The 17,001-nt window shown below is 41.4% G+C and overlaps 1 protein-coding gene across 4 annotated transcripts in view; it reads left to right on the top strand.

The window, feature by feature from the left end:
* epha10 (EPH receptor A10) overlaps positions 1-17,001 on the top strand; it is a 150,174-nt gene that overhangs the window by 130,865 nt on the left and 2,308 nt on the right. For 2 of the 4 annotated variants that reach the window (XM_078268380.1, XM_078268382.1), the window contains 7 exons: positions 4,997-5,052; positions 9,092-9,217; positions 10,081-10,266; positions 13,566-13,627; positions 14,193-14,309; positions 14,735-14,821; positions 15,709-15,861. In XM_078268380.1, coding sequence (XP_078124506.1) covers positions 4,997-5,052; positions 9,092-9,217; positions 10,081-10,266; positions 13,566-13,627; positions 14,193-14,309; positions 14,735-14,821; positions 15,709-15,861 — 787 coding nt within the window. Of the gene's footprint in view, positions 1-4,996; positions 5,053-8,510; positions 8,520-9,091; positions 9,218-10,080; positions 10,267-13,565; positions 13,628-14,192; positions 14,310-14,734; positions 14,838-15,235; positions 15,256-15,708; positions 15,862-17,001 lie in introns of all 4 variants that reach the window. The other 2 variants (XM_078268381.1, XM_078268384.1) reach the window with 2 other exon arrangements.

Genomic DNA, 17,001 nt, shown 5'->3' on the forward strand with positions numbered 1-17,001 from the left:
ATGCTCAGCACTGTAAAGATAATACAAAGTATTTAAACACATTTCTTAGTGAACCCACAGCTTGACATATTGGGAAAATTATGATGGGACAAAAGGGAATGAGTACTTTGTATTTTCCTCTCTTTAATACCTTATCTTGACACTTTATCTCATCACACACACACACACACACACACACACACACACACACACACACACACACACACACACAGAGTCCATTGGTGCCTGACAGACTTTGATAGAGCTAGAGTTCCAGGGCATTGCTCAAACATTCTCCAGGAAGCCCAGGCTTGACTGGTCAGTGCGATGGGGATTGTTTTACCCTTCACTGGCCACACCAGCGTGCATGTGTGTGTCTTCTGATCTAGTGTGTGCGTATGTCTATGTATTGTAAGCGAGTAAGAAGTTATTAGCAGTGGGAGATGGAGAAGCGATCAAGAAGAAAGGAAAAAGCAGGAAGCAAAGCAGAGGGTCATTTCATAGGATCATTGACTCTTGGCGACACAGTGACAACAAGTATGATTTGAAGGGGAAAAAATGGGACGCGGGAGAGATTGGCAGGCCAAGAGAAAAGGTCTCAATCACTGTGCTGTAGTTTCCTATGTGTCTCGTACAGATCAGTGCTTTGATGTTTCAGAAAGCCCCCAACCAGCAGACAGGAACATCTTCCATTTTAAATGTGAAAGCTGCAATTCCAAAGGGCTCTGTATTAGTTTTGGAAATATGTTGCCACTTATTATTCTTAAGTATGGACCTGTTAATGATTCTTAACCCAAAACCATAATGTCTTTACCTTGTGTGCAAGAAAAGGGAGACAATGATTGAGCGGGAATCACTCTAGTTTTAAGGAGCAGCTCCCAGCAATGGAAGAAAACAAAGGTTTTGAATCTTATAAACTTATACAAAAGTGGCTTCATGAAATTCCCCAATTTCCATGTATTTTGCCCCACATACCTTTCTGCTGTCCTAATTCCTCTCTGCTTCACTTTCACCTGTCAGCTCGGATTCTATTCCTGCTCTCTCACCTATTATACATATTATTTCCGTAACTGCACTTTATTTCAGAGGAGAATTCAGGTATGGAGAGTAAAGAGCAGGTGGTGAATAGGCTTCATTTACATGGCATCCGTTCCTTTTTCTGCTTTAATCTTCTTTTCTGAAAACATGAGCGAGTGGGCCCGTGCTTGTACTTGAAAATGAGCAAAACATTTGAATTTGCCATTGAGATGCATAGTGTATAAGTAGATAAGGCTAGTGCTAATTCTGTCAGCCCAAATCATGATTTCAGAATATCACCTCCTCCTACCCTCTACCCATCTCACAGACACTCTATAGCTACTGTCCTTTCCATATTTAGATAAAAATTCTCTTTTCCATGTTGTAATGTCATGGATTTCCAACGGATTCTATATTTTTCTTATTAACAAATTCTAAGAAGAGACCAAAACCAGCAATGGTACAGCAAAGTATACTGTCTGTGTTGTCAGTGCCTGGTATGTTATTCTTCTGTACCATAGAGTGCCAATTGTTCAGTTTAACACATCAGTGAGCCACACCGTTGCATTGGCTGACATGTTTTCTGCATTACAAAAATATGGGCACTGTAGTTAATTTTGAGCACCAAATCTGCAATAGAAAATAGTCCCCAACCAATGCACCATTTATGTCCAGCTGTTTTAGGAAGTGATTGACCATTTTTTTTTTTTTTTTTTCATCTTTATTGGAGGGAATGGGCTCAAGGCTGAGTGCCACAGACATGCTAGGGAATTGAGAAAGTGTAGAGAGGTCTAATGCATTGCATTGGTCTTTTTATGGGATTTGTTGACGATTTGAATATGACTTGCCTTATCCTTTAAGTTTTATATTGTTATGCAGACAGTTGCAAAGAAAATACTTTATCATTTAGGTAAATCTACCCTTTCCATTAATTACAATTATGCACTCGAAATGAAATGCATTTTCAAAAATCCTAAAAGAACAAAGACTAAAACTAAGATGACAATTCTTGTCACAATTAACATTTGATGAGGCTGAACTGATAGTGACAGAATTTGGCCAGAATCTTCATTGTTTTGGCATCCACACATTTATTTCTGCCATCTGGTTCTTCAGAAGTGTGAAATTTAAAAATTGGTCCAGAATTCCAGTCAAAAGCATAATAATTGGAACTGATTTAGCAAAGGAAAAAAAACAACCCCGCAGGATATACTTTCAAAATAGAGAATATATATTTCTATATTATATATATTTTCATAGTATTTGTGATCTATGAATATTTCATCATTTTTGCATGTTTTCTTGGCAGCATCCATCATATCGCAATGGTTAGAATGAATAAAGGAATCTATTCATCAATCCAAAGTTGTGTTGACTGACCATCTTTAAGAGCCAGAATTGACATTGGCAATCCCCCCTCCCCTCCCTTGTTTTTTTCCCAGCAGCGTCTGCTCGAGCTCCTCCAATGTAACCCCTGCTAGCGTGGTGCTGCTTTCGACCTCCTTCTCCACTCTTCCTCCTCCTCCTCTTCTTTCTCCTCTTCCTCCCTTCACACAGCTGATGCCCAGGTACACTGGCATGCCTGCACTCCCCCCCCCCCCACTACCACCTTTTTCTCCTTTTTTCATTTCCTCCCAGTTGTCCTGCCATCTCTTCTCTACCTCTGTGCTTCTTTTTCTTCTTTCTCAATCTTTCCTGATACCAAGAGAATGAGAATTAGTCGAAAAACGTTTTTTTCCCTTTTTTTGTCAAGCGGTTTGGCCCAATATCCTCAGTAATGCATTCTGCCACAATATACAATGAACCTGAAAATGATAGTGTTACCATTGAATTATACCCAAAAAAAGAAGCCCCCATCCAAAAAGAACAACTTTGCATCTGATATTTCATTTTTGTCACATCTGTGACATTTCAAAAGAAGAAATGGAATCAAGTCATACAACTTTGCCTTCATGCAGCCCTGCCAATTATTCTTTTTCTTCCATATTTCCTTTCTCGAAGGCTTAGTTGCCTCCTTGTCTCCTCACATCCTTCATATCACTTGACTTGTCCCTTAAATCTATTATTTGTGTACTTTTGCTTGCTGTTTTGCTCAGTCATTCCAGCAACTCATCCTGCTGTATGTCCTATACTGTAACTGCAGTTTTCCACCACTGCCTTGCTTCTTTGATTTCTAGCATCCATTCACTCCTCACTACCATCCTTTCCTACTCTCTCTGCTTCTTCCTCTGCCCCTAATCATGTACTTTATGGAATTTTTTTATGCCTCTGCAACTATTTCTCTTCCTTCCATACCCTTCTGCCCAATTATCCTCTTATCCGTAACCTCCTATTTTCTTGTCACTTCCTCCGCTGCCTCTCCGTCTACCGACTTCCTCAATTTTTTTCTTAATGATTTATCCCCAGCTTTGCCCTCATCCTCTTGTCATGTTAACCATTTTCTCCCTTACGTCTTTCCCCCCCTTAGGTTTCTTGCATCTTGTTTCTCCTGGTGCCATGCCCTCTGTCCTCATCTCTCTCCCTTTCCCCCCTGGATCCCATTCCGCTGTGCTCCCTTATCTATTCATTCTTGTCTCTTCTCCCCTGTCTGGTATCTCCTGCCCTAAGGATCTCTGCTGCATGTGTCTGCTGGTGTGTTTTGACAGACAGGGTCCTGACCTTGTCTCAGACCCTGCTGCTGCACAGGATGAGGGATGTGTCAGCCTCACCCTCTATCACATCTCCCCATGCAAACACTCACGTGCAAAACGACTCGCAATCCTGTAAAAGCATGCACGCAAGCTTTTGCGCGTACATGTGCATAACCCCGCACATATACACTCACATGTGCATACACATAAAGAAACAGGAACACACATGCTTAAAACACACACTGTGGGTTCATCAGGCTCTCTGTGCTCTCGCTTCCTCTCAGCTGTGCACCGGTTCTGTGTGAAGTGCTGTGTTCTGACATTCGCATTAAGGCACGGCTCCCTGGGCAGATATTATATTTCACTCAGACACACAAATGCGCACACACACGGTCTATAGACACATGCATGGACAACCTTACTCGTTGACTTTCCTGTGTACAGATTGTCCACCTCCAAAGTCACCGATCAGTCCCTGAAAACGTGGTAACCAGCCACAATATTTGTGTTCCACAATCAGTTGTTGTTATGATGTTTGCACCTATAAACCCATGCACAAATATGTCATAAACCACACAGTATGTATAAACTAAAATGCTGCTGAGGGCTGCAAAGAGTTTTTCAGATTGTAGCTGTTAATGACCGTGTATATCCATATATATCTGGAATGTATTTAGAATATATATGATCAGCACTCTGTTTGTTGGAAGAACTTCTGATGTACTAAAGACTTTCAATTCCTTGGCTGTATCTCGCTTGTCTTGTTTTTCATCCATCTCTCTAATCCAAGTAAGCATGTTGCTGGCCATCCAGAATGTCTGTTCATCACTTGTTAATCTCTCACTTACTGTGTGCGTGTGCGTGCAAAAAGCCAAGTTTTCCTCTAAGCCGAAAAGCCATCAGCAGTCAGATCATAGAGAGCTCATTCGTCTTTAGACCCCATGTGGTGGCGAGGGATGAGTGATAACAGTGTTCACATGTGTAGAAAGAACCGTTGTCCCTCTGTGTGCATGTGTTTATCTTTTTTCATACAAACTCCATCCGGTTAAAACAACAATAGTGTGTCAATTCTCGGGCTATCGGTGTGTATATGTGACTTGCTCATTCAAATCAGGCAGGATTTCCACTTATTCAGCCTCAGATTCTTCTGTTGCTCATCAGTGCCATCGCATCAGGGGTCTTTCTGAATGCCTCTCCGTATCTTTTCCATCTCCACTGTCAATACTCTTGTCTTCGCTTTCTCATAGTTTTTGCACATTCCTTATAATCTATTATGTTGTAAGATAAACAGCATCTGATGCTTGTATTTGTTTGTGTCTGCCAGTTGGGATAAAACACTGTCTGATGCCTTTCTTTGTTTCTCGTTGCAGACAATGCGGCTACAGCAAAGCTTCTCAAGAGGGAGACGAGGAACTTTACTTCCAGTGTAAGTGACAGCGGTAATCACTCTTACTGGACAGTATAGTGTGTGTGTGTGTGTGTGTGTGTGTGTGTGTGTGTGTGTGTGAGAGTGTGAGAAGAAATTGTATTATTTGTCAGATACTTCACACAAAATTCGAAGGTGTATCCTATGCTGAGTTAGAAATGATTATACATGCCTTTGTTTCCTAACATTTGGATTACTGTAATTCTCTTTTTACTTGCCTCAGTAAATTATCTGTAGGATCCAGTTTAAGATTATGAGAGTGCTATATAAATCAACTTTACTTACTTACTTACATACAATAGTACAATGTAGTGAAATTCAATCTCTGCATTTAACCCATCCTCAACATTAGGAGCAGTGGACAGCCGCATTCAGCGTCCGGGGAGCAACTTAGCATTGGGGGAAGAATATGTCAATAAATGCTTTGTCTTTCCTATTCCATGTGATGGAATGCATGTGAACACACACATGTGTGTGCATTGCACATGACTTTTGAGGCATTAAGCAGCACCACAGCATTAATTCTTAATTCTGAGTGCATGCTTAGCCAACTCTGAGCACACTGACACACTCCATTAGGTGGTGTGTGCGGGCTGAGTTTGATGGGGAGAGATTGAAATCAGGAGGAGGGGAAAGATAAAGAGCTGCAGACGGGGGCAGGGTAGAAGGAGAAAGAGGGTAAAAGCTCCAGTACAAGGCAGGCAGCAGCAGAGAGTGCTGAGAACAGACGTTAAATATTGTTGTGGTTGTATATGTTACACATGATTTTAAATGCTGCTTTTCTAAAACCCCGCTCAAAAAGCTCTCAATAGGCCTTTTTGTTTGACAGTGACAGAATGGAAGTAGTTTGACATATCTCTTCCTGTTTGTGTGTAAGTGTGCATGCCAATGCTTTGCTAACGTGGTGGATGTATGTGTGATTTTAGAGCTTCCCGTGTGTGTGTGTGTGTGTGTGTGTGTGTGTGTGTGTGTGCGCGCGTGCGTGTGCGTTGTTTAATCTCCCAGCATGCTGAGCCCTCTGGAGAGGTTTGGAGCACTATGCCTGATGAATAATGAGCTGAAGCCATGCGGCTGGGAATTAAAGCTGCCCAAACAAAGACATGCCAACATCTGACAAGCACGCAATACACACACACACACACACACATTCTTTTGGCCCGCTTTTCAAACACGGACACTCGCATAAATAGGCACAGAGACATGTTTTTTTTCTTCTTTATCCAACACACTCTATTGCGTCCTCTTCCTGTTCTGTGGCTGTGGACTACAACATGCTCTGATGGCGCTGCAGGTTTGCAGTGGAGTGTGTGAAGTAGTGAGTGTCTTGAAAGCCTGATTACATTTTTGTTCGCCTCCTAGACTCTTAAAAACACATTCCTCGACCATATATTAGCACGGACAGGGTAAAAGAGAGCGTGAATAAATGAGTGTGTGATTAATAAAGTAGAGGAGGAAGGAGTGAAAGGTGCAGTAAGAGGGAAAAGAGTCAGAGTATGAAGAGGTGAGTTGGCAGAGACGGAGAGACTCATCATAAGTGACACTGCTCAGAACATTAGTTTTATGTCGGAGTATGTGACCTAGAAACATGCAATGAGGGGATGGATGGATGGAGGAACGGATCAAGACCCATCTGCCATCTCCATTAATAGACCACTTTTAGATATCATCCAAAGTATGATTACATGTCAGAGAGAGACAGACAGAGAAGGTGTCTGGGGAAATGAATGGTGAAAGATAATAAAGCATGACAAAGAGTTTCTGGCCTTTTGTTAAGAATGAAAATATTTGGGTTTGGGCATGCTAACTCTGTGGTCCACTGAAGATTATGCAGCCAAGTGTAAATATGCTTCAGTTTCCTCTCAATCACTCATGGCAGTGACACAGTTAACCCTGAAACTAATCAGCAACAGAACCAATGAAGCATGCACCGACGTGTCATACGTGTATCTAAGCGTTTGCAGCCGATTGTATATTTTATGAGGCATGTTAGCACCCCTTCGTGTGTGTGTGTGTGTGTGTGTGTGTGTGTGTATACACAGTATGTACTGCACAGCAGGTTGTAAGCTGTAAGTGTGTTTGAAAACCCTATTTGTCAGAAAAGAGTCTTCGATCCTCCACTTAGCCCTAGCCTTGAATAGAAAAGTTTCATTTGCTTCATACTTGAACTTTGGGCTTTATTTGTCAAAGTGTGCAAATAAAGTGAGCAAACACGTGTGTGTGTGTGTGTGTGTGTGTGTGTGTGTGTGTGTGTGTGTTGGATCAATAAGCCGTTATGAGGCAGCCAATATAGGATCCCTCAAGTCGATCTAGAGCTGTAATCACATTTCAGAGCTTTGGCCCGGTGTTTCGGAAAAGTGCCAGTACCTTTTTTCCTGGAAGATTAGCCTTAACATGTGGTAACTAGGGTCAAAGGTCAACTATTTGAGAACTATAGTCCATTGGTTAATGGTTATTGTTCGGTAAATACAATTGGCAGTTGAAAAAAAAGCTCATTGAAACCAGGTAGTGCTTTTGTTTTGTTGTGTACAGTCAAACAGTTGGGGTCAATATCACTTGCTGTTTTAAATGTCAGCTGGAATTTGCAATTGTGTCTCATTAGTGTCACGGAAGAGATTTTCTAGAGGTCCTTGAAAGAAATTAGCCATGCTAATCGTTAATAATAACCTTTTCTTTGGAGATTGGAAAGGGCATCATGAAATAATTAATGTAATTTGCATTTAGACTCTATTCTATTTTAACTGATATTAAACCCTCTTGTTGTACTGTATGTTAACAAGTTGTGAAGCCCACAATACATCATTTTTATACTTATTAGGTTATTTATTAAATCTCACACATTATGGATAGAGGACAACCCTGTAGGCAAAGACAATCTCCAAAAATAACATTTACAACACTTTTATGCTGTCATTATTTTTGGAAAGCTGTCATTATTTTTGGGACGCACCAGTACCCAAACTCTAAAACCAACAACAAAGCAGCAAGCCTACTACAAGTGGCACTTTAAGGTTTTCTCTGCCTCAGCACTACTGTCTATTATGTACGGTCCCAATTTCTGCTTAAAGACTATTTTGTGTGTGTGTGTGTGTGTGTGTGTGTGTGTGTGTGTGTGTGTGTGTGTGTGTGTGTGAGATAACATTTTGAAGCAGGCAGAAAGGACAAAAAGCCTTGTGGAAGAGCCCTGTGATCTGGCTAAAGCCGCGTGGAGGAAACCCAAAGTCAGATTTGAGCACTCGTAGCTTTTGATGTCGTTCTTTCTGTTTGCCTCTGGAGTTCGCAAGGTCAAAACAAACAAAAACGGAGAATTAGACAAGTTATGAATACATGAAAGGAAGCATTTTGTATCTCTTAAATGGAAAAAAAATCCCCCTAAAACAGTTATCTAAATAGTATTTTTAATTTGGGGTTATGTTTGGTTATTATAACCACATATAACTGGCTTAACATGTCAAACTGAGTTGTTTGAAGTAGCCCTACAGTTATAGTGGGGTTTGATAGGAGAAAATGTTTCAGCAGGCTCAAGCATCAATGGTGAAACTGAGGTATTGATTTCAGTCTCTGGATCAAAGAGCAAGGTCTTCTTCCGAGACACATTTTGGTCAAATTGTCAACAATCATACCGAAAGAAATTCTTTGTTGAAGGTGGCAGAGATACCAATTTCTCCACTGACTGTAGCCTCAGTAGAGCATAAAGTGATGCCGACATGAGAAATGTTTTGCTTTGTGTTGAGAGGGAGAGGTACTATCAGGGCAACAGACCCTTTATACTTACAAAACAGCTGGCTAGCTATCTGTATGTATCTGCTTATACACAGTTAAATGGTATCTGGCTCCTTTTATCTATTTTGTGCCTCATGTGGACATTTTGCTGCTGGGACTGCAGACTTTTATCTTTTAATGTGTTTCTTTCTGCAGACAAACGTGTTGTTGACCATAATGAAGTGTTGCTGTCCTGGACAATGGAAATTCTTGCTTCACCAGTACGCTTCTAAATTAATTTTTGTGAGGTATGTCTTATATTCTATGTTTGTGTGTTCAGTTAAGATCCCAACGCGTAGGACCTACATTGACCCCGAGACCTGCGAGGACCTGCTGCAAGCCGTGCACGCCTTTGCCAAGGAGCTGGACAACTCGAGCATCAAGATAGAAAGAATTGTGCACACAGGTACATGATTGTACATGGGAACCAAGCTGAATTGTTGCACTTTGCAACTCTTTGAAGTTGCTCTTTTTAAAAGGGGTACTTCAGCGATTTAGTATTCGAAGGAGCAAAGGCCAAGGCATCAATTTCAGACTTTAGAAAGCCCATTTCAGAGCCACAGAAGCCATTTTACAGGCTGAGCAGTACTCCTTGTGACGAGTAAAATTATCTTCATGTGTAAACTTGGTGGAATGCACCTTTAAATTTACAGCAGGATATGAGCACCTATTTGGATATAGAAAGATATAATAAATATGGAGTGCATGGTACAGTAGAAATGATGCAATTCTTTTTTCTTTTTCTTTAACCAAAGCAAAATAAGATGAGGCAAAAGCAGCGTAGAGTAGTGACTATCAACGGCTGCAGTAATCATGAGGCAACTCAATTTTTTGCCCTTTCCCTCAACCTGCCTTGAGAAGAATTGTAGAAACCAGTTCAATCAGTCTAGCGACTTACTGATCTGCCAAAATCGAGCTCCACTGTTTGCCTTGGCTGCACTTGATGTTCCACTGTTTCACCTGCACCCTACCCCATCTTTGATCTCTCTTTGATCCCTTTGTATTCCATGTCTCTCTCTCCCTCAATAGTGTCTGCTCATTTGCGTCATCACTCTACTTGTATTTTTCCACCTGATTCTGCTCCAACCTGATTCCCCCCTCTCTCTAACTCCCATTCATTCCTTCTGACTTTCTTTCAATCTTTGCACAGATATTACTCCATATAATCAGTCTGACCTGCAACACCCTGCCCTATTCTTTTCTCGTTATCTCTGGTTTGTCATCAATCGATACGGATCATGACCTCTGTTTGTCTGTCTCCCCCTACAGGCGACTTTGGGGAGGTGTGTCGCGGCTGCCTTAAGCTGCCCAGTAAGAGAGAGCTGCCAGTGGCCATAAAGACATTAAGGGCCGGCTGCTCTGACAAACAGCGCCGCTCCTTTCTCAGCGAGGCCGGCATCCTGGGGCAGTTTGACCACGCCAACATCATCCGACTGGAGGGCGTCATCACCACGGGTAAGAAGGATGAGGAGGGAGATCAAGCAGAAAGCAGAAGGTGAATAGCAGTTTGGGAGGAAGGCGAGCAGGTGAAGATGAAAGGAAGCATAGAAGGGGAAATATCCTGGGTATCCAAGGATCAAAGGAGGAATGGGATCACCTTTAGTATCATAAAAGGGTTCATCACCTCCATTACCAAGGAGGAAGGAATGCGAAAAGGGAAGCAACGCTGTAGGGAAGCAGAATGGGGTAAACAAGTGAATTAGAATTTGACCATGTCAATATCACATGTGCAGAGGGGGTCACTTCTTCTGGTACTATGGAGACAGATGGGACGAAAACTGTAAGAGGAGCATGGACAGGAGAAGAGAGGTTTGAGAAGATCACTGAGATACTCCGACCACTTTAATATCACACACACGGAGAGGGTCAATGCTCACAGCCAAGAGGGGCGGGACGGGAGGATGGAAAAGAAGAAAAGGTTGAAGAGTAGACGGCAGGCTAGGGGGTTAGATGGCGTATGCCAGCAGCAGCTGAGCTACATCAAGGCCCATTTTCCGCTGACAGATAGCAATTGAGGTCCTAGAGCGAAAAAAGGATTGAAGAAGCGGGAGAGAAAAAAAAAAAACTTGAAGGGAAGAAACTGAGAAAAGAGACATGAGAGACAGAGAAGATGAGGTAGGGGTTAATGCGAATGGCAGGTGAAGGTTTAAAGAGTTTGTGAAGTTTTTGTTATTGCCGCAGTGATGCTTTTTGTGTGTGTGTGTGTGTGTGTGGGCACAGTGCCCGAACACACTCTGTGCTCAGTAGGATGGCAGCAGATGTGCAGGGTACAGTAATTGGTGCTAGAGACCCAGCGGGGCACTGAGATCCACTCTAATCTCTCCCACCATCACGTGCGCAAACACACACACACACGGACACACACATTCACACAAGTGCATGCTCCCTCACACACATCGAAAGGCAGTCCCATATGCTCATTTTTCTTTCACTATCATTGACACACATACACACAACTGCTTACTTGCTTCCTAACTTGGCATGAAATCACACATCCATACACACACAAACAGTGCACACACCCACATACTGTTAGAGTACAAATCACCTTCTCTACATCACTTAAACCCCCTCCCCCCCCCCAGATTCTCACTCAGCCCTCTTCCATCCCCTAGCCACCACACCTCACCCACCTGCAAACAGCCTTCTTACTAATATTCCTATTCTTTTTAACCATAACTCAAGGCCACTTAAAAACATAGATGTGTCCCCAATTTTTTAACTTTCGAAGCTTTGATTGTCAAATTTTATGACATCATCACCCCAAAAAAATTAAAATAAAATCCTCTGTTTGGTTATATTAATGTAGTTTATGGTGCAGTTAGATTGCTGCTAGACAATACAGGTGCGTGCCTCTCTTTGTGTGTGCCGCGAGTGGGAGAGCAAACAGTTTTTTTACCGCAGTGAAAATGTTGTTTTGGAAAGACAACACTCACACAATGTTATGAATGATGCTTCAAACTATTCGGTTCTGCCCTACTTCTTTATTTTCTACTTCTATATGCTCCTTTCCTTCATCAACCTCCATTTTCTCCACCTTCTTACTGGCAGTTCCAGGATTATATGCAGTGGTGGAAGAAGTAAGTAAAAGTACCAGTACCACAATGTAAAAATACTCCATTACAAGTAAAGGTCCAAAATCTAGTATTATCAGCTCCATGTACTTAAAGTATCAAAAGTAATAGTACTCGTTCTGATAATTTAATAATTTAAACAGCTATGAAAATTAAACCATTTCTTTCATGTTTTTAATATAACATTTTAATATATAAATTCCAGCTGTCAGATAAATGTAGTGGAAAATATGTGTTCATCTGAAATGTCATGGAGTAGAAGTATAAAGCCGCAGAAAATGTAAATGCTCATAATGAAAGTACCTCAAAATTGTACATAAGTACAGTAGTGGAGTAAGTGTACTGAGATATCTTCCACCATTGATTATAGAAAATGCAATACGTGGATTTGTTACCTACCAGGAGTATTTTCACATGCAAGATCTCAGGGTGGGAACTGCTCCCGCGCTCAACCATTGGTGGGCAGATCTATGAGCTGTTGAGCCAATCCACTGTTGTTGCTATTTCAGCACACACGGGTCTACAAGGTAGCTTTATCAAGTATGATTGGCTGTGATGATGTCCGTCCTCTGTTTCTTTACGTACAAGAATATGTGATATTTGTCCCACTCAAGTAGATATTCCAGTTTTCATCATCTGCTCTGGCAACCTGATTGAGTCCATAAAAGTTACAACAGGTAACAGTTTTTCCGCACACTGTTTTAAATTCTTTGTATGAATTTGTGTGAGGAAGTAGAAAGCGCTCAGTTTTTACTCCCTCCCTCCCATCCACCCTCTGCATTTCTGTTAGACATCCTCTGAAATACTATGTTTTTAGTGGGTTATCAAATAAAACAAAGTATATAATCCTTTTAAATAGGTCCTTGTTTGTAGCTAAATGTATCTGTCATCCAAGCAACTCACCAACACAGTTCAACCTCTGATTCACTCTCCAACTCGCATTAATTACATGATGTACAGTATGGCAGTGTCTCAGTACTTACTCACAGTTCCCTCATGTTGTAAGTAACCTTTCCAAATAGCTTCCTCAAAGGCCAGTAATACTGGCAAACCATTAATTGTGGATATTACAATGCCAAGTTATTATTTTTGTAATGTCTCTGCAAAAACTGTCAGTACTGAGAGCATATAACATTTTTTGTTTCTTTGAATTCTTAGTTGTTTACATATCTATGAAGGTTTATTTTACTCTCTCAAGCGCCCTAATCCACTCCTCTCTCCTTGTTTCCTCTCTATTCCAACTGCTGCAGTCTCATTTTCCTCTCTGTGCACTTCTTAGCACTGCTGGATCCCCGCCATCTGCGTCTGGCCACAGTGTGTATGTGTGTGAGCATGCATGCATTTGTTGTGCGTGTGTGTAATGTATACCCGGACCGTGTTGGTCTGTGTGTATGGTCATGCACAGATTGTGCAAGCGTGTGAGGGTCGTTAAACTTGCTGAGACAGCTGGGGCAGCACACAGGTTCTCGTGGCTTCACCACAGTTCACTGGGTGAGGAATGGCTTTGCACAATGCCTGCCATGCTGCCAAGTGGACTAGACTCACTTTATTCTCTACCTCCCTCCCTTTCTGTGTCTCTATTACCTCTCTCACTTTCTTTTGCCCCTCGATTCTCTTTATTTTACCCCAATTTCACATATTCATACACTCTCCTGTCTTGCTCTCTTTATCTTTCTCCAGGTAACACCATGATGATTATAGTGGAGAGCATGTCTAACGGAGCCTTAGATTCCTTCCTTAGGGTAAGTTTATTGTGTGTAATTTGTATGCCTGCTTATGCATTTATCTTCAAATGCACATGCAGATGTGTTTGCTCATCATCTAGTAACAAAATGAAGCCTCATCATTACCTTCTGTTTTGGAGCCGTTTCACAAACGGAATTTTGTTGTAATGATCCTGAATTCACTTATTATAGTGCAGTCCTAGGGCAGCAAAACAGTGCTCATTACAGTAATAAGGAGAACGTACCATAATTAACAGCACAAATGGAGTTTTTCTGCTTAAAGATGCTGTAAGCGCCTGTAAACTGTTACCGTGCCCCTCTGTTCTGTAAAACCACTGCGGCGTGGTTTATAAGGACATGAATTAATGGCCTATTTGTTTTTATTCTCCAAATAAAGTGATTCAGCTCAGTGAGCACAACATTGTACTGTAGTAACAAATGTGCCACCGTTTTTGGATCACTACTGTACATACATATTATATACACAACTTATTTTTTCCTCTGCCCCTCTCTTCTTTCATTTCCTTTTCCATTCACCTACTCCTTGTTCTCCTTTCCATCGCTTTTCTTCACATAACCTCAGAAACATGAAGGCCAGTTGAGTGTAATGCAGTTGATGGATATGCTGACTGGTGTGGCATCAGGAATGAAGTACCTCACTGAAATGGGCTTTATCCACAAACGGCTGGCCGCACACAAGGTAAGGGAGCAGGTGGGAGGAGATGATAGAGGTGATGTATGTCGCAGGCTATTGCAAGTTTTCGCAGGTGGGTTACAGAATACAATTTGTCCTTGTCTGCAAACATCTTTGACAATCACTAGCCTGTAAGTTTTTTATTAGAGTAGTACACAAAAATGAAATTGACGTGACAACACTGGCGAAATCGCTTTGTCACATTTAGGTTTTCAATGCATGGCATTTTCATAAAAAGAGAGAGAAAGTCTGTCCAACTGCAAATGCAGTGGTCATGTTGCGGAAAATGAAGAACGGGCAATTTGTTCTTGTAAACAATCAATTGTCCCTGGTGCGATAAGAGCTTTGCCCACCAGGGTGGTAAGAGCTCCTACTGAGATTGCTTCCTCTCTAAATGTAACCAATGCTAATCAGTTTTTTCCCACCCTCAGGTGCTGGTTAACTCCAACCTGGGCTGCAAGGTATCCGGCTTCAGACCTCTTCAAGAGGACAAGATAGAGGCCATCTACACCACACTGGTAAGAAAACCCCATGGTGAAAACTTAGGCATGTGTGCTGCAGCAACATGTACAGGTGATATTTTTAATGAGCCTTGGACCAAATGAGTTACTTTTTTATTTTTTTATTTATTTATTTATTCGGGACAGTGCACATTAATGAACAATCTAACATTTCTGTACAGACTGTAAATGAGCCAGGTTATAGCATAAATGCTAATTTTCACCTGTAGTCCCGAGGCAGGAAGACAACAACATACAAGATAATACAACACAAAAGAATATGACAATATACAATATCAAGCAAGAAAAACATTAGCTCACATTCAGGCAGATTCCATTACATCAATAAAATCTAGTCAAATGTCAAAAATTGATGACATAACTGGGAACTTTTAAGAAGTTGTTTAAGATGCTTTTTAAATGTGCAGTAAGTTGGACATTCTCTAATGTTTGTTGGGATGCTGTTCCAAAAATGACCTCCTCTGATAGACAGAACAGTTTGTCCAAAGGTAGTTTTTCTATGCGGGATCTCTATATCTCCTCTAAATGAAGCTCTGGTACAACAACCTGTGTCAGACCTTGGTTTAATGTATGTAGAAAGTGAAGGTGGGGCCAGTCCATGAAAAACTTTATAAATTAAACAACTATTTTTAAAATGAATACAATTTTCAAAGTTGAGCATATTGTATTGTTATGTCAGGTTCAGTTGAGGTCATATAATTAATATAACATATATTTAGTTTTTTTAAATTTTCCTGGATATTTTTGGGTTCCACTCCTCTAACGATTCTTTTGATCTACTTAAAATATGTTCAAAGCTGTTCAAAGAGAATATTAAAGCTTTACTTCTATGAACTCTCCTCACCCTTTTACCCCATGTCTACCTCTCTGGTTCTCTTCCGCAGCATGGAGGGAAGAGTGTTGTGCTGTGGACTGCTCCAGAGGCCATCCAGTACCATCGCTTCTCCTCGGCCTCAGATGTCTGGAGCTTCGGCATTGTCATGTGGGAGGTCATGTCCTATGGAGAGAGACCCTACTGGGATATGGGCAACCAGGATGTAAGTGTGTGTGTGTGTGTGTGTGTGTGTGTGTGTGTGTGTGTGTGTGTGTGTGTATGTGTGTGTGTGAAGCTTAGAGATAGGAGTGTGCTTTTCATTAATCTCCCCAGTCATGTTCTTTATATTCCTCCCTCCCATTTTTTTTTACAGAATATCTGCACTTTACCAGTCTCCCTCTCTCTTTCACCTCCCTCTATCAATGAACTCTGTATCCGTGCCCAGCGTGAATCTTATTAAAAGAAAGCCAAGAAGCCACAGTACCTCTGAAAGCTTTTGCAGGGCCTAACTCCCCCTCTTTAAGTCTGCATCAGCTCCATGACCAATCCTGTTTTCTCTTAAGGACGCATTGACCTCCTTCTAGTGGCCTCCGCCTGTCCATGGGTGCCATCCGGCTCTTAAAAGTGTTCCTCTTCCCTCTTTCAGGAAATGTAAAGCGCTTGCTATTTGAGGGTTGAAGAGATTGTCCAGTCGATAGGACCCTGCAGCTTTTCACTAGAAATCTATAATTTCCAAGTCAATGTAGGTGGGTGCTCTGTTTCGCTGTCGTCACTCCTACTACTTTGTCCTTCAAAAAAAGGTTGTTTATATTCTGCTTTTTGAAGGAAGTCATGAGAGGGCAGAATATTCTTTGTGACTATTTTTCTTTTCATTGATGACAACTCAGAGCATTCATCAATCATCAAGTCCAAAAGTTTCATCACGCTAATGCCCTTTCAAATTACTGTCAGCAGGAAATAATGTCTACACTTTATGCAGGCATGTGCAGTTATAAAGCAACGGATTATTAGCATATTCCATTTTTGAATGTCCAAAATTAATATGCATGAGTTATTCAGCAGGCACAAGAATAGCTTGCTTTTTGAGTCCTTTTTTTCCTGGTGCCCTTTCACAAAGCAAGAGAAAGTTTCCTCTCAGCCTAGTTCATATTATCAAACTTTCCAATTGAAAGGGCAAAGGTCAAACTTGTAGAGCGCCAGGGATATTAATCCACTTTAAATTGATACATTATATTATAACGGAATTGTTGGTCCGCCTGTCCACCTGTGATCCATCGTGCCCTTTACCTACCGGCTTTGATTAAATGGAAAATGTCAAACGCTGAAAAGCATTTCATGAATGCTCTTTAGTGAGATAGGGCCT

This window comes from Sander vitreus, chromosome 14, assembly GCF_031162955.1.
Source record: "Sander vitreus isolate 19-12246 chromosome 14, sanVit1, whole genome shotgun sequence".
Lineage (NCBI taxonomy): Eukaryota > Metazoa > Chordata > Actinopteri > Perciformes > Percidae > Sander > Sander vitreus.